Source organism: Eurytemora carolleeae, unplaced genomic scaffold, assembly GCF_000591075.1.
Source record: "Eurytemora carolleeae unplaced genomic scaffold, Eaff_2.0 scaffold154, whole genome shotgun sequence".
NCBI lineage: Eukaryota > Metazoa > Arthropoda > Copepoda > Calanoida > Temoridae > Eurytemora > Eurytemora carolleeae.
Window position 1 is genome coordinate 198,582 of NW_019396344.1, and position 14,205 is coordinate 212,786.

Here is a 14,205-nt window from a genome sequence, read left to right on the forward strand (position 1 = left end):
CAACCCCTACCCCTCTCTCCTCCTACCCTACCTTCAACCCTACCTCCAACCCCTACCCCTCTCTCCTCCTACCCTACCTTCAACCCTACCTTCAACCCCTACCCCTCTCTCCTCCTACCCTACCTTCAACCCTACCTCCAACCCCTACCCCTCTCTCCTCCTACCCTACCTTCAACCCTACCTTCAACCCCTACCCCTCTCTCCTCCTACCCTACCTTCAACCCTACCTCCAACCCCTACCCCTCTCTCCTCCCACCTCTATGTGAAAAAGGGACTTAATCAAGATCAAGATAATCATAATAAGGAAAAAACGTATGTGGAAAGCAGGTTAAAAACAAATCGATTTTACAAAATTGTGAATTACCTCCTATCCCACTCTTCCCCCTACCCCCCCCCCCTCTCAGGTAGCTCAGTGCTACCTTACAATGCTTTCCAAATAGTTGTAAACACAACTTTTATACGAAAATATAGTTTTATTAAAAAGTACCAACATGCACAGTGCACTCTGCACTCTGAATTGAACAAAGAATAGGGCATTTTACAGTTTTCACAAGGTGTTCCAATAAACATAGGAATATAGTGATCACTCTTTAAAAAAAAAAATTTCTTCGAAATACAAACAGAATAGTAGGGATAGAAATTTTTGAAAAATATCCCTTTTTTCATAATTTTGCACAAAATGTTTGTTGTCACGAATATGCACAAAATGCAATAAAACACAATTAACTTTGATTCCAAAATATTAATTATTAATTAATAAAACCATCAAATTGATTGAGATATTCAGAGTTTTGTTATTGTTTTGATTTTTAACTTTATCAAAATTGTCTGAAAGGAATTTAGTCTTCGCCACAAACTATGATTATCTAATCCCTGTATCTTTGCAGCCCAATATCGTAGACCTTTGATATTTCAAACTCTGAATTCTGTTAAGGATCCAATAATCTAAGTTTGTTATATTTATAATTTACACCATCAGGTTACACAGATGTAGTAATTAGACAATAAGAGTTTGTGGCAAAGACAATGCAATGGGACAATATTTTTGATAGCCAGCGATCGAGCGGGATATTCTTATTTATCTATGAACTTTTTTTCAAACTTTCTAACCTACATGTTTGATATTGGATGCTATAATCTCATTATTATTATTTTTCCCTGTATTTTCTGTAAAAAAGCATATTCTTCCCTTTAACTCGAGAATATTGATTATCGGTATTTTTATTATTTGATCTTTTCAAGATTTCCAATATATCTTTATAATATTCATATATTATATAAATACTTGTATTCAGGATAAAGTATGGAGGAGGTGTCCTACAGGGCTAAAAGTACTCTAGGCACTTATTCATTCAAATATATTCATTCATTCATTGCAATCATCTAATTTTTAAGTCCCAAAACCAAGTTGTTTCATCCCTAGTATCATCCTTGAATAAGTTTCAATGTCTATGCATATATTGAATAATAAAGTGAGTGTCTCTATTTATATTGAATAATAAAGTGAGTGTCTCTAAATATATTGAATAATGAAGTAAGTGTCTCTACATATTTTGAATAATATAGTGAGTATCTCTACATGTTTTGAATAATATAGAGAGTATCTCTAAATATATTGGATAATAAAGTGGGCGTCTCTAAATATATTCAATAATAAAGTGAGTGTCTCCTCTAAATATATTGAATAATAAAGTGAGTGTCTCTGAATCAATGTTTCCTGGCATCAGTACATCTGTGGCGGGAAAGGTGGGCATTTTCTTAACTATTATTATTTTCAAATTTTCAATTTTTTAAAAATGTTATAGATTATTTAGATAACGAAGAGTAATTTTGTCAGTCAGCAATTGAAAAAATAGAGACAGTATTAAAGTTCCGGCTAGTTTTATCTGAATAGTAAAAATTAATTTAATCATTTAATTATTTTCAGAAAATAAAACTTTTTCATTTTCTAGACTACATTGAGAAGAGGTTTGGGGAATGAAATGGTCTCCAGTCTTCCTCTACAGGTTGATAAAAAATAAGTTTTTGGATCAATTTGGTTTTGAGAAAATACAAATTTTGACGCCTCGTTCGACCCGAAATTTGTCTGCGCAATAAAGGGACTTGCGCAATCCTTGTTTATAAGAAGCAACAGAGAAACACACAGTTCTTCCACATTTTTGAACAGATTAAGGTTTTACGTTGGGAATCCAAAATTGCCTACTTTGCATGGAAGATCACTTACAGCCCCTTTAATGTTTAGGTTTTGATGTTCTTGAACGTGATATATTTCCCTGTATGGTTGAGTATTCTGCTAATGGTGACCTGGTTCAAGTTCGCACTCCTCAACTATCTTTACAAGTTCGTTCTCACAACCGTCCTCGTAGCATTCTCAACTATAGAGATAGTTCGTCTTTATCTTGGATACCTTGGTGAGTTTAGGTTGTCTTTATCTTTAATACCTTGGTGAGTATAGGTCGTCTTTATCTTGGATACCTTGGTGAGTACAGGTCGTCTTTATCTTGGATACCTTGATGAGTATAGGTCATCTTTATCTTGGATATCTTGGTTAATATAGGTCGTCTTTATCTTTGATACTTTGGTATGTATAGGTCGTCTTTATCTGGGATATCTTGGTGAGTATAAGTCGTCTTTATCTTGGATACTTTGGTGAATATAGGTTATCTTTATCTGGGATACCTTGGTGAGTATAGGTCGTCTTTATCTTGGATACCTTGGTGAGAATAGGTCGTCTTTATCTTGGATACCTTGGTAAGTATATGTCGTCTTTATCGGGGATACTTGGTGAGTATAAGTCGTCTTTATCTTGGATACCTTGGTGATTAAAGGTAATTTTATCTTGGATTCTTTGGTGAATATAGGTCATATCTTTATCTTGGATACCTTGGTGAGTATAGGTCATCTTTATCTGGATACCTTGGTGAGTATAGGTCGTCTTTATCTTGGATACCTTGTTGAGTATAGGTCGTCTTTATCTTGAACCTTGGTGAGTATAGGTCGTCATTATCTTGAACCCTGGTGAGTATATTTCGTCTTTATCTTGAACCTTGGTGATAATAGGTCGTTTTTATCTTGGATACTTTGATATGTATAGGTCGTCTTTATCTGGGATATCTTGATGAGTATAAGTCGTCTTTATCTTGGATACTTTGGTGAATATAGGTCATCTTTATCTGGGATACCTTGGTGAGTATATTTCGTCTTTATCTTCAACCTTGGTGATAATAGGTCGTTTTTATCTTGGATACCTTGGTGTGTATAGTTTGTCTTTATCTTGGATATCTTGGTAAGCATAGGTCGTCTTTATCTTGGATGCCTTGACAATTGTAGGTCGCCTTTGTGTTGGATATCATGGTGAGTATAGGTCGTCTTAATCGTGGATACGTTGGTGAGTATAGTTCGTCTTTATCTTGGATACCTTGGTGAATATTGGTCGTCTTTCTCTTGGATATCTTGGTGAGGTTAGGTCGTCTTTATCGTGTATATATATGTGTTACAGGTCGTCTTCATCTTGAATATTTCTTACAGTTATTTCTTTATTATTGCAAATAATAATAAATTTTCATTTAAAGTTAGAAGTTTTAATTTGATAGTTTCTAAAGTTACCGCGGCAGGTAATAACTAGAAAGCCCCCCCCCCCGCATTTCTGAAATTCTGGGATTAAGGTTGCAGATTCTTTAGTTAATACTTGAGCCTGTCTGAGAGCTGCGGTTTAAGCGGTAAAAAGTTTGATCTCGGATCCTTCTAAAATAGAATTAAAATACAGCCTCACTTTTACGCTTTATTCTTAGTTATAGAATTCTAAAAGAATATAAGATATTGTTTTAACTTTACAGTGGTACTCATTAAACTTTTGCTTAAAAAAAGCTCCGTCGAAAATCCATTTACTCCTCAGGCCTAACCTCAAAAAAAAAAATGCACTTTTTGTGTAATAAACAACTGTGTTCAAAATTCAGAAGTTAAAACACAACCCTATTCACTAATAAATAGCTATAATCCATAAGTATTGTCTATTGATTTATTTTACCCCTCCACGCTGAAATCAAACACGTATAAAGCACAACAAAATGACATGGCGGTAGGGGAGGTGNGATCTGTGAAATATAGTTTAGAATTCCGCTGAAGATAAACTAGATTTTCTATTTCTTGGAAAAACTGTAGTTTTCCGAGTAACAGAAAAAATATACATTAAAAATCAGACGTGAACATGGTGGAAAAAATAACATTCATGCAACTTGAAAGGATTTAAATGAATTGAGACTTTGCCACAAACTCTGATTTTCTAATCCCTTTATCTTTGCAACCTACTGTCGTAGACCTTTGATATTTGAAACTATGAATTCTGTTAAAACAAAAGTTTGACGTATCAAAGGTTTAAACCGCTAAGATAAAAATATTAAGGGATAGAATAATCTTAGTTTGGGCAAAAACTCAACTTCTTTGCATAACACTTATTTCAGCTATGTGAATGGCAGTAGAATATAGAATATACAGTACGGATCTTAGCTATGTGAATGTAAAGAATATTCAGTAGTGACCCAATTAAAGGGCTTTAGCCTTTAGGTTTGTTTAGAAAATAAGGCAGCATATGCAATAAACATTGCCTAGGACGCATTAAAGTAAAAGCCCGGTTCAAAGTTTTAAGGCAAAGTTAGAAACAATCTACGTAAAACACTTTTAGTGCATATTTTTTTTTAAGTTGGATAATTAACTCTGGAGTTGGAGTAAAAATATAGTGAATTAATATATATATATATATATATATATATATATATGCGTGCTCTTTTCTTATCAACAAATTTAGCTTTTAAATGTTGCTCTGAAAGTTGCTATTTTTAATCATTCTCAAATTTTGGCGGATATTTCTATTCAAAAATAATAATGGTCCACATTTTTTACGAGCCACGTGCACTTTCTATGGGGTCATGTGAGTTGCCATAAAAAAAAATTGGGCCTTATCGGTTCAGCGGTTGTGACGTTTATTGGATACAAAAAAAACATACAATTACAGTTGCTTATCTTCTACATTTATAAAGATGTGATCTCTGTGTGTCTCTCTGTTTTTGTCGATCATAACTCAGGAACCCCTGGACATATTTGCCTCCAATTTTGATTTGTGAACACTGGAGGCCCACGGGAATGTTCTTAGCTTGGTTTTAAGATTCTAAGTTAAGTGAGTCGACTTTAAGAGCGAAAATTTAGTTTCCCTGTAAAATCGTTCCAGTGCGGGTAAACGGCGGGAGTAACTTTTAGTAACCTTGGCAGCGCTGAGTTTCAACCCAGTATTCTATATAATTACATCCGAGCAGACTCACTAAACATTTTAACTCAACGTAGAGAAACCAAATATTTCAAGTTTAATTTAAAATTCAACTGAATGCAAATTGAATATAAACTAAACTAAGGAATTTTATTTATTAGAATTATATGTCAAATAATGTTTAACAAACTTAAAGTAAATAAATACTGAAGTACATGAATACTAAAGTACATGAATACTAAAGTATATGAATACCAATGTACATGAATACTATAGTACATGAATAATAAAGTACATGAATACCAAAGTACATGAATACTAAAGTACATGAATACTAAAGTACATGAATACTATAATACTTGAATACTAAAGTACATGAATGCTAAAGTACATGAATACCAAAGTACATGAATACTAAAGTAAACGAATACTATAGTACATAATACGAAAGTACATAAATACTTAAGTACATGAATGATATAGTACATGAATACTAAAGTACATCAAGACTAAAGTACGTAAATATTGTAGTACATATAGTAAAGTACATGAATACTAAATCACATGAATGCTATAATACATAATACTTAAGTACAAGAATAATAAAGTGCATGAATAATATAGTACATGAATACTAAAGTACATCAATACTAAAGTACATGAAAACTATTGTACATATATGGTGCATAATACTAAAGTACATGAATACTAAAGTACAAGAATACTATATTACATAATACTAAAGTACATGAACACTAAAGTAAATAAATACTAATGTACATGAATTACAAAAGTACATTAATACTAATGTTTGAAATATTAAAGGATAACACCATTATGTTAAAAAGATACAGGAATTAGAAAATTTGAGGTTGTGACAAAGACTAAATTTATTTCGAAAATCGGGTTTTCTTCTAACCAACCGTTCAAGAACATATTGGGAAAATTACAAAAATTCCAAGTTCCAGCAATTTTTTATTTTTTTATTTTAGGAAATCTGAAAGAACGAGTTCCTGAGCTGGCAGGATTCTGGTTACTTAGGTTTATTTAATTATCATTACTATATTAATAGTTATCTCTCATTTCTGATTTAACTATCTACTCCAACAGTAAAATAGGAGTCCATTTTTTGAAGTTGAAAGGACTCTACGATCTTCAGCATTTGTTTTAACAATTTTCTCCTTAAATAGACGCAACAGATAGAAGTAAGATTAGTAGCGATCAGAAGCGCTTAATTTTCGCCGTAAGCCTCTACCCCCTTTCATTTTTCGCAAACACTCCCTTTAACACATTTTGTAAGAAGAATTAGAATACCATCGGAAAACTTTCACACTTTCTTGCACTGTAAAACCTTTTCTGAAAATTGCATTCTGTATCAATATTTCCATCTATCTATCTTTTTCAATTTTGAATTCTCAGCCTTTGGTGACATTTAATTTATTCGCATTTTTGGTTTATTTAGCTCAAACACATTATACGAAACTGTTCTACAAAACTTCTGGCATTCTTAGAATTCTCAGAATACTAGAATACTAGAATACTAGAATACTTGAATACTAGACTACTAGAATACTAGAATGCTAGAATACTAGAATATTATGATACTAGAATACTAGAATACCAGAATACTAGAATATTATAATACTAAAATACTAGAATACTGGAATACTAGAATACTAGAATACTAGAATGTCTGCAATTATGGTAATGCAATGCAGTCGACTTTGTATTTACAACTTGCATTTTTCAAATTACAAGTTAAAAACTAAACCTAAAAAATAGAAGCATGTTAATTATCAGCTGCTCATTTTTATCATGTTTATATGTCTCTTCTGTTTGAAAGATTGGTAGCAATCTAAATTGAAATAGAAAGTCGTCTTTATTGTATGGATATATTAGACGACGCGACAACTGTAGAATACTAGAATACTTTAATCTGGGAACCCCTTTCAGCTTTTCTCTAAAGCATTAGTTGACCAAGTCGTATTTTAGTTAAGTCCGGGAATGCGCTATTCTGATTGGTTGGATTTGCGATTGCCAACCAATGGCAATAAATCTGACCCAGGGTCTGAGTACCCGCCAAAGAGGGGAAAAATTAGTTAGCCTTGAATCATTGTTTTATTAAAGCAAATTCTGACAAAGTGTTCAGCTGATCAAATTAATATTATTTCTGTTCTTAAAGTATGTCACACATGAATAAGATCGCAATGAAATTAATAAAATGGTCAACTTTACTTAATTTAGTGTAATAATAATATAAACAAATCTAGTGTACTTCTTCAGCTTCCCTTGGCTGCATTTCTTCTCTTTAATACGGATCTTATCCTAGTTCCAATAGAGACTGCTGCAGATATAGTAAGTATAGATCTTATCCTGGTTCTCATAGAGACTGCTGCAGGAGTAGTAAGTATAGATCTTATCCTGGTTCCCATAGAGACTGCTGCAGGAATAGTAAGTATAGATCTTATCCTAGTTCCAATAGAGACTGCTGCAGATATAGTAAGTATAGATCTTATCCTGGTTCTCATAGAGACTGCTGCAGGAGTAGTAAGTATAGATCTTATCCTGGTTCCCATAGAGACTGCTGCAGGAGTAGTAAGTATAGATCTTATCCTGGTTTCCATAGAGACTGCTGCAGGAATAGTAAGTATCGATCTTATCCTGGTTCCAATAGAGACTGCTGCAGGAGTAGTAAGTATATATCTTATCCTGGTTCCCATAGAGACTGCTGCAGGAATAGTAAATATAGATCTTATCCTGGTTCCAATAGAGACTGCTGCAGGAATAGTAAATATAGATCTTATCCTGGTTCCAATAGAGACTGGTGCAGGAACAGTAAATATAGATCTTATCCTGGTCTCAATAGAGACTGGTGCAGGAATAGTAAGCAAAGAACTTATCCTGGTTCTCATAGAGACTGGTGAAGAAATAGTAAGCATAAAACGTATCCTGGTCCCAATGGATATTGGTGCAGAAGTAGTAAGTATAGAACTTATCCTGGTTCTCATAGAGACTTCTGCAGGGACAGTAAATATAGAACAATTATACCTCTGGATTGCACTGCAGGAATAACAAGTATAAAATTCTATCCAGGATATATATGGGGTTACCCACAAAGGATGAGACCGTATAGACAATGAAACTCTTTAAATATGATAATCTCAAGCTTAAAATATTGACTTTTGGTTGTAGTCCTTAAATGGCTTATTTAATAATTTGCCAAATAAATAAGTTTTAGTTTCAAGGAATCATAAATATACTAAATAAGATATTAAAAATTTCGTACTTTAGTCTGTACTGTCTCATGATTTGTGGGTAACCCTGTATCTAACTGAATTTATTTCAAGATTATGGGGTTTAAAGTTTGAATTTACCTCAGGGAATTGGTAAATGGAGAGAAACCATATTTTATTGATGCTAAAACTATAAATATATAAACCTTGAGATAGATGGGTAATATATAAACCATGAGATATATATAAACCATGAGATAGATGGGTAATATATAAACCATGAGATGGATGGGTAATATATAAACCATGAGATGGATGGTAATATTGATATTTAGGTCTAATTAAAAATAATTGTCTTTACAGGGAATGTAAGCGTAATGACCCTCCGTGCAAATGGCCGATTTACAATGGTACCGTTAAAAAAGCTTTGTCTGATTAATTTTAAATAATACACTGGATGTTTATATTTTAGAAGTATTTTAGAAGTTTTGTAGCTGAGATTTAGCTTATTAGCTCCAGGAGCAGCTGAGGTTTAGCTTATTAGCTCCAGGAGTAGCTGATTGTAGGACGAAGGAATAGTGAACTCGTGGATAAGAAGTTTAAGCTTGAGATTGTCATCCTCGTCCAATTCTTGAGCTGTTTCTGACCAGGAGGCTGTGTTTTCGGCCATGGTTCTTTTGTTGTCTGGGGTCACCACTTTAGAAGTACATTTATTGCTTCTAGATATAAATACATATTAAATAAAGAGTGTATAAAAGGAGAGGAAGTTGAGAAGGTCTTCTCCGGTTCTAGGGTCCGACACAACTGATTTGCGGATTTCCTAATCCTCTTTCGGGGATTTCATATCCTCTACAATATTTCATTTAAAACTAAATATTTTCAATTGAGGTTTCTCTACAAAAGTGATTTGCGCATTTCTACTGCAGGAAAACACAAAGGAAAATCTAAAAACCTAGAAAAATGAAAATATTTTCTATATCATTAATAAGATAAATGCCTTAAGGGTATCATTGTGAATTGGGCATTGCCATCTCTGAAAAGGGTCACTTGAATTGAAAAACGCTTTTAACCTTCTTGAAATTTTTTTAAAAAGATTTAGAACATCAAATCTATCTAATCTATAAATAGATTTGTTTAATTTAGATAATGTTTATATTCATCGTGGCAGAGCTGTTTATTGGATTTTTCTCACTTAGAACCATGACGAGGCATCAAGCTTACAGGTATACAGCGAGTATCGAAACATGTCCCCTGTAGGGCTGGGCGCGTTCCTGGTGGAACGATCGTTCTTTACCGAGAAAGAACGGAACATCGGAGTATCGAAACATGTCCCCTGTAGGGCTGGGCGCGTTCCTGGTGGAACGATCGTTCTTTCCCGAGAACGAACGGAACGATCCCATTGTTTCGAAAAAACGAACGCTTAGAACGCATTCTTAAAAATATTGGAAAGATTAGTAAAAGAACGGAACGGAACGGAAATTGCTTGAAAAGAACGGTCGAAATCGTTAACGCGTTCTAAGTATTTTAGAACTCCCGCCCCTCCCCCCGCTCTCACAAAATTATAAATTATCTAAGCTTATTCTTTTAACCCTAAATTTAAAATTTATAATTTAAAGTATATTTACGGCGAGGAACTTTTTATTTTAACCAACTCTTTTCTATAAAACTTTTGTCTTGGATGGAATTGTTCGTTACTAAGAACAGAACGAGGGATGGAAACGTTCTTTGACTAACAACGGAACGAGAGGGATGGAACCGTTCTTTAAATAAGAACGCCAAGAACGGAACGGAACAGGAAGACCGTTCTTTATCTCAGAACAAAACGGAACTGGGCGGAACGGAACGAGAACGGAACAATAAAAAAGGAACAAGAACGGAACGAATTAGCTGAAGGCCCTCGTTCTAGAACGGAACAGAACGATTTCAAAAAAGTCGGAACATGCCCAGCCCTAGACTCCCCTGTATTTAGCAAACAATATGAAGTGTGCGCACTGTAATAAATTATGCATTTTTGAGAAGCCCTTGGCCTAGCGAATTCAAATATGCAAAATATTTTAAAACTGAATGTGTATTGAAGGAAAACTGAAAATGTGCAAATTCCCTTTAAAGGCGTCTGTGCTAAAATGTATGCAAAATGTTTTTGCAAAAATTTTGCAATCTACTACCTTGTGTTAAAATCTTCGAAATGTTAAAATCTAATGACTGGAAGTAGGTTTAAATATAGCTTTAGTCTGGTATAGGTAAAATAAGGCATTCAGGCAGTATTCCTGAGGACTTAGGCAGTAGGTATAAAAGCTCCGCTTTATACATAAAGTTAGGGCCGCATGTGTTAGCTGGAATAGGGGTACTAATACACATTACAATAGATATTACGAATAATCAATAGAATTTCAATTAGAAATGAGATTAAAGGTAATGTAGACGTCCATCTCATTAATAAAGATAATGTAGTTGTTATATCTTGAAAAGTGATAATTTCTCCAATGGTGTCTTACAGATTTTAACGCGCAAGTAAATTTTGTAGAGAATTAAAAATTATCAGATTTTACAATTATGGATATGTAATTACTACTTGATCACACAAAGTTTTAAGGAGTACTTTTGGAAGAGTTGTATAATCATAATTCAATGATTTATTAAAAAATAAGTCTTCAAAGAAAAGAGATAAATTAGAAATGAAGTGTCTTTTATATATATTTTCTTTTTCTATTTTATCAATTTATGAAACATTTAAAGGGACTGTAAGCGTAATTTCATGTGACCCTCCATACAAAGATGGCGATGTCCGATCCATACAAAGAGGGCGATGTCCGATTTACACTTAAAAGCTGCGTCTGATCAAGAATGAATTATGTACCAATTGCCTTACTCCAACAATACTTTAGTCTGTATCAATCCAGATATAACTCGCTTTAGAACTCTATACTCTCTACACGAGAACTAATACTCTAGTCTGTATCAATCCAGTTACAACTAACCCTGTATTCTTAAGAATGTATCAATGCTGATATAATTCGCTGTCGAACTCTATACTCTCACATGAGAACTAATACTCTAGTCTGTATCAATCCAGTTACAACTCTCTCTGTATTTGTCAGAATCTATCAATGCCGATACAACTCTCTCTCTAACATCAATCCAGATACAACACTCTCTGTATTCGTCAGTATCTATCAATCGAGATAAAATGATAGTATCTTCCACATTTTTGATCAGATAAAGGTTTCAAGGAAATCATCGAGAATCTGGCATTGCGATTTTTGCATGGAGGAACACTTGAAATTACGCTTACAGTCCCTTTAATATTTTAATTTTCTAGATTTCATCTGCAAGAGATAACTCAGATGAGTAATCTCGAAGGATATGTCAACAAGGAAAACAATCAAAATATCATTTATCAATCTAGGGCTCTTCATTCAACTTTTACAGATTTTAGTTTTTTTTTGGTATTCTGTCTGCAAAAATATTTAAAAAAATATACACCAACTAGCTAGAGTGCCTGGCTTTGCCCGTGGAATTAAATAAAAACGAATTTTGAAGAGAAAAAATCGATTTTGAAAAAAAAAGATTATTTAGATAACCATAAAGAATTTGTAGATTTTCGTGTTTTCACAAGAAAAAGGCTAAATTATTTTATTTTTCTTTAAGTAAAGCAAAAGTTTTTTCCGTAAAAAAATCGTATCAACATAAATAATTCAAATAGTTTGTTTACATAAAACATGGGAAAACGTTGAATTAGTTAATTTTCTTAAAAAAAACTTTTCAGATTAATTTTGATATATCAGATTTCTTCATGTCCCATATCTACTAATTAAGTTTATTCCCAAATGAGTTCCGTGGTCATAGGACTCCCTCGAGATATGTTTGTAATATTAACAATATTGTGCTTGATAATCTATATCATATAGTCTTAAAATATGGTGTGTTATAAAAACTGAAAAAGCTTGATTTTTTTTAAATTGCAAATATTAAGCGAAATTTTTATTATCTTGGTGGATTCTATTGGCTTTCTTCATTAGTGAAAGGAAAAAGGTATCAGAGTCTTAAAAGAGGAAAATCTTGCAATTGTTTAGTGGATTAATGTATGGAAAACTGAATTTTCGAAAATCTGAAAATTAAAAGATCTTTACCAGAGCATTACCTTTCACCCCTTCATCATATTATGTGTTAAACCCTTTCTTCACTTTTAAAATTGGTTTTGTGAAAAATATGTTTACACCAAAATTTGTAGTTTTGCAACTTATGATCTCTCGCATTTTAACTGAAAAAGCAAAAAATAGATTTTAACGTTTCTCTCTTTGAAATTTCAATTTTTTCTTTGTTAATGTGTTTGAACCATTAAGCTAAAGTACTTGTTTAGTGTTAACAATGTGGGGGGGGGGAGGTGGATAATAAGCTAAGGCTTTTAATATTTTATAAAGTATAATGAAGGTTTCTAATATCATTTGTGTTGCTTCAGCCATCATCATTTTAACAAAAAGATATTGATTGTTTAAATTATCAGGCCTATTCTCCAGACCTTGAAACCAATAAAGTTGTCTAAAACTATTAGAACTACGCTACGTTCTTTTATCATGATTATGTCAAGACTGTTAGTTCTTTAGTTCTACGACTGTATCCTGTTCTGTACACTGTACCGTACTGTACAAGCTGTGTACGCGGGCCGCTGATACGATATGCAGGAAATAAAACCATTAGCCAGCCCTAGCAGCTGTCCGGCTATACTTATTGGAACTGTAAAGTGTAGACCTAGCGGTTTGGCATTTCAAAAACAGTAGCCTTAAAAGCTTTGTAAAATAGAAAATAAATACAATATCCAGAATGTTTCTCTATGGAAATTGATTATTTTCTATTGTGGATTCTCTTTAACAGTGACTGGCGGATTTCTTCTACAGAAACAAATAAGAAAATTGTGACAATTCAAAACTTTAAAAGTTAGAAAAATTACAATATATTCGTCATTTCTCATCAGATGTCGAGCATACACCTAGTCACATTCCCTTGAACTTATCAAAAAGTGTGCTCAATAAAGAGCGAACATTTACAAAGTTACCCACGAAAGATAATACTTTAATGAACACCAAAAACAAATACTTAAAAAAAATTAATGTTTGTCTTTCTCCAACTTAATTGTTTTTTGTTGATTTGAAGACCGTTAAGAATTTAAATTTAAAGTTTTTTAGTTAAATTTTAAAACAATACATTTTTCTGAAATTTTCAATTTTTTCAAATTGTTGCTGCCCTTTAACGTCGACCCCAGAGGTTTCACCCAAAAATTGAAAATGTTTTTAACATTAATATTTATTTTTAAATTTTCAGCCAAGTCGGAGATTATCATCTTTGTATAGGCTGTTCCTGTTGTTAGAAATGACCATTTCTTAATAAATATATATCTATATATATCAAACGATTGATTTTGTTTCTTGTTATGCTATGCTTTTTTGTTGTAAAATGTTTTTCATGAACGGAAAAAATTTAAATTCGTAAAATTTCGTTCAAAGGAAGTTTGAATAAATTTTAAAATTTGTTAAAAAACAAGCTTATGCAGCCCCAGCCCATCACTATATAAATAGTCACACTGTAACGCAAAACTATCTGGGGCTAGTTTTTCCGGGGTTTCGCTGTAAAAAAAACTTATTAGTGGGCTGGTGGCTTATATATTACATTGTTTTCTGTACAACTATAAAATTAGTTTCTTGTTATGGACTTGAA

General features: G+C 32.9%; 1 protein-coding gene across 2 annotated transcripts in view; it reads left to right on the forward strand.

Moving 5' to 3' along the window:
• Positions 1 to 13,893, forward strand: part of LOC111701383 (transmembrane protein 17) — a 17,497-nt gene extending 3,604 nt beyond the window's left edge. For both annotated transcript variants that reach the window (XM_023472648.1, XM_023472649.1), the window contains exons 2-10: positions 1,296 to 1,340; positions 1,694 to 1,746; positions 1,953 to 2,006; positions 2,243 to 2,411; positions 6,253 to 6,301; positions 7,531 to 7,615; positions 9,637 to 9,716; positions 11,813 to 11,867; positions 12,998 to 13,893. In XM_023472648.1, the coding sequence (XP_023328416.1) occupies positions 1,304 to 1,340; positions 1,694 to 1,746; positions 1,953 to 2,006; positions 2,243 to 2,411; positions 6,253 to 6,301; positions 7,531 to 7,615; positions 9,637 to 9,716; positions 11,813 to 11,867; positions 12,998 to 13,036 (621 nt within the window). In that variant the 5' untranslated portion in view covers positions 1,296 to 1,303 and the 3' untranslated portion in view covers positions 13,037 to 13,893. The remainder of the gene's footprint in view (positions 1 to 1,295; positions 1,341 to 1,693; positions 1,747 to 1,952; positions 2,007 to 2,242; positions 2,412 to 6,252; positions 6,302 to 7,530; positions 7,616 to 9,636; positions 9,717 to 11,812; positions 11,868 to 12,997) is intronic.
• Positions 13,894 to 14,205: the final 312 nt, after the last annotated feature.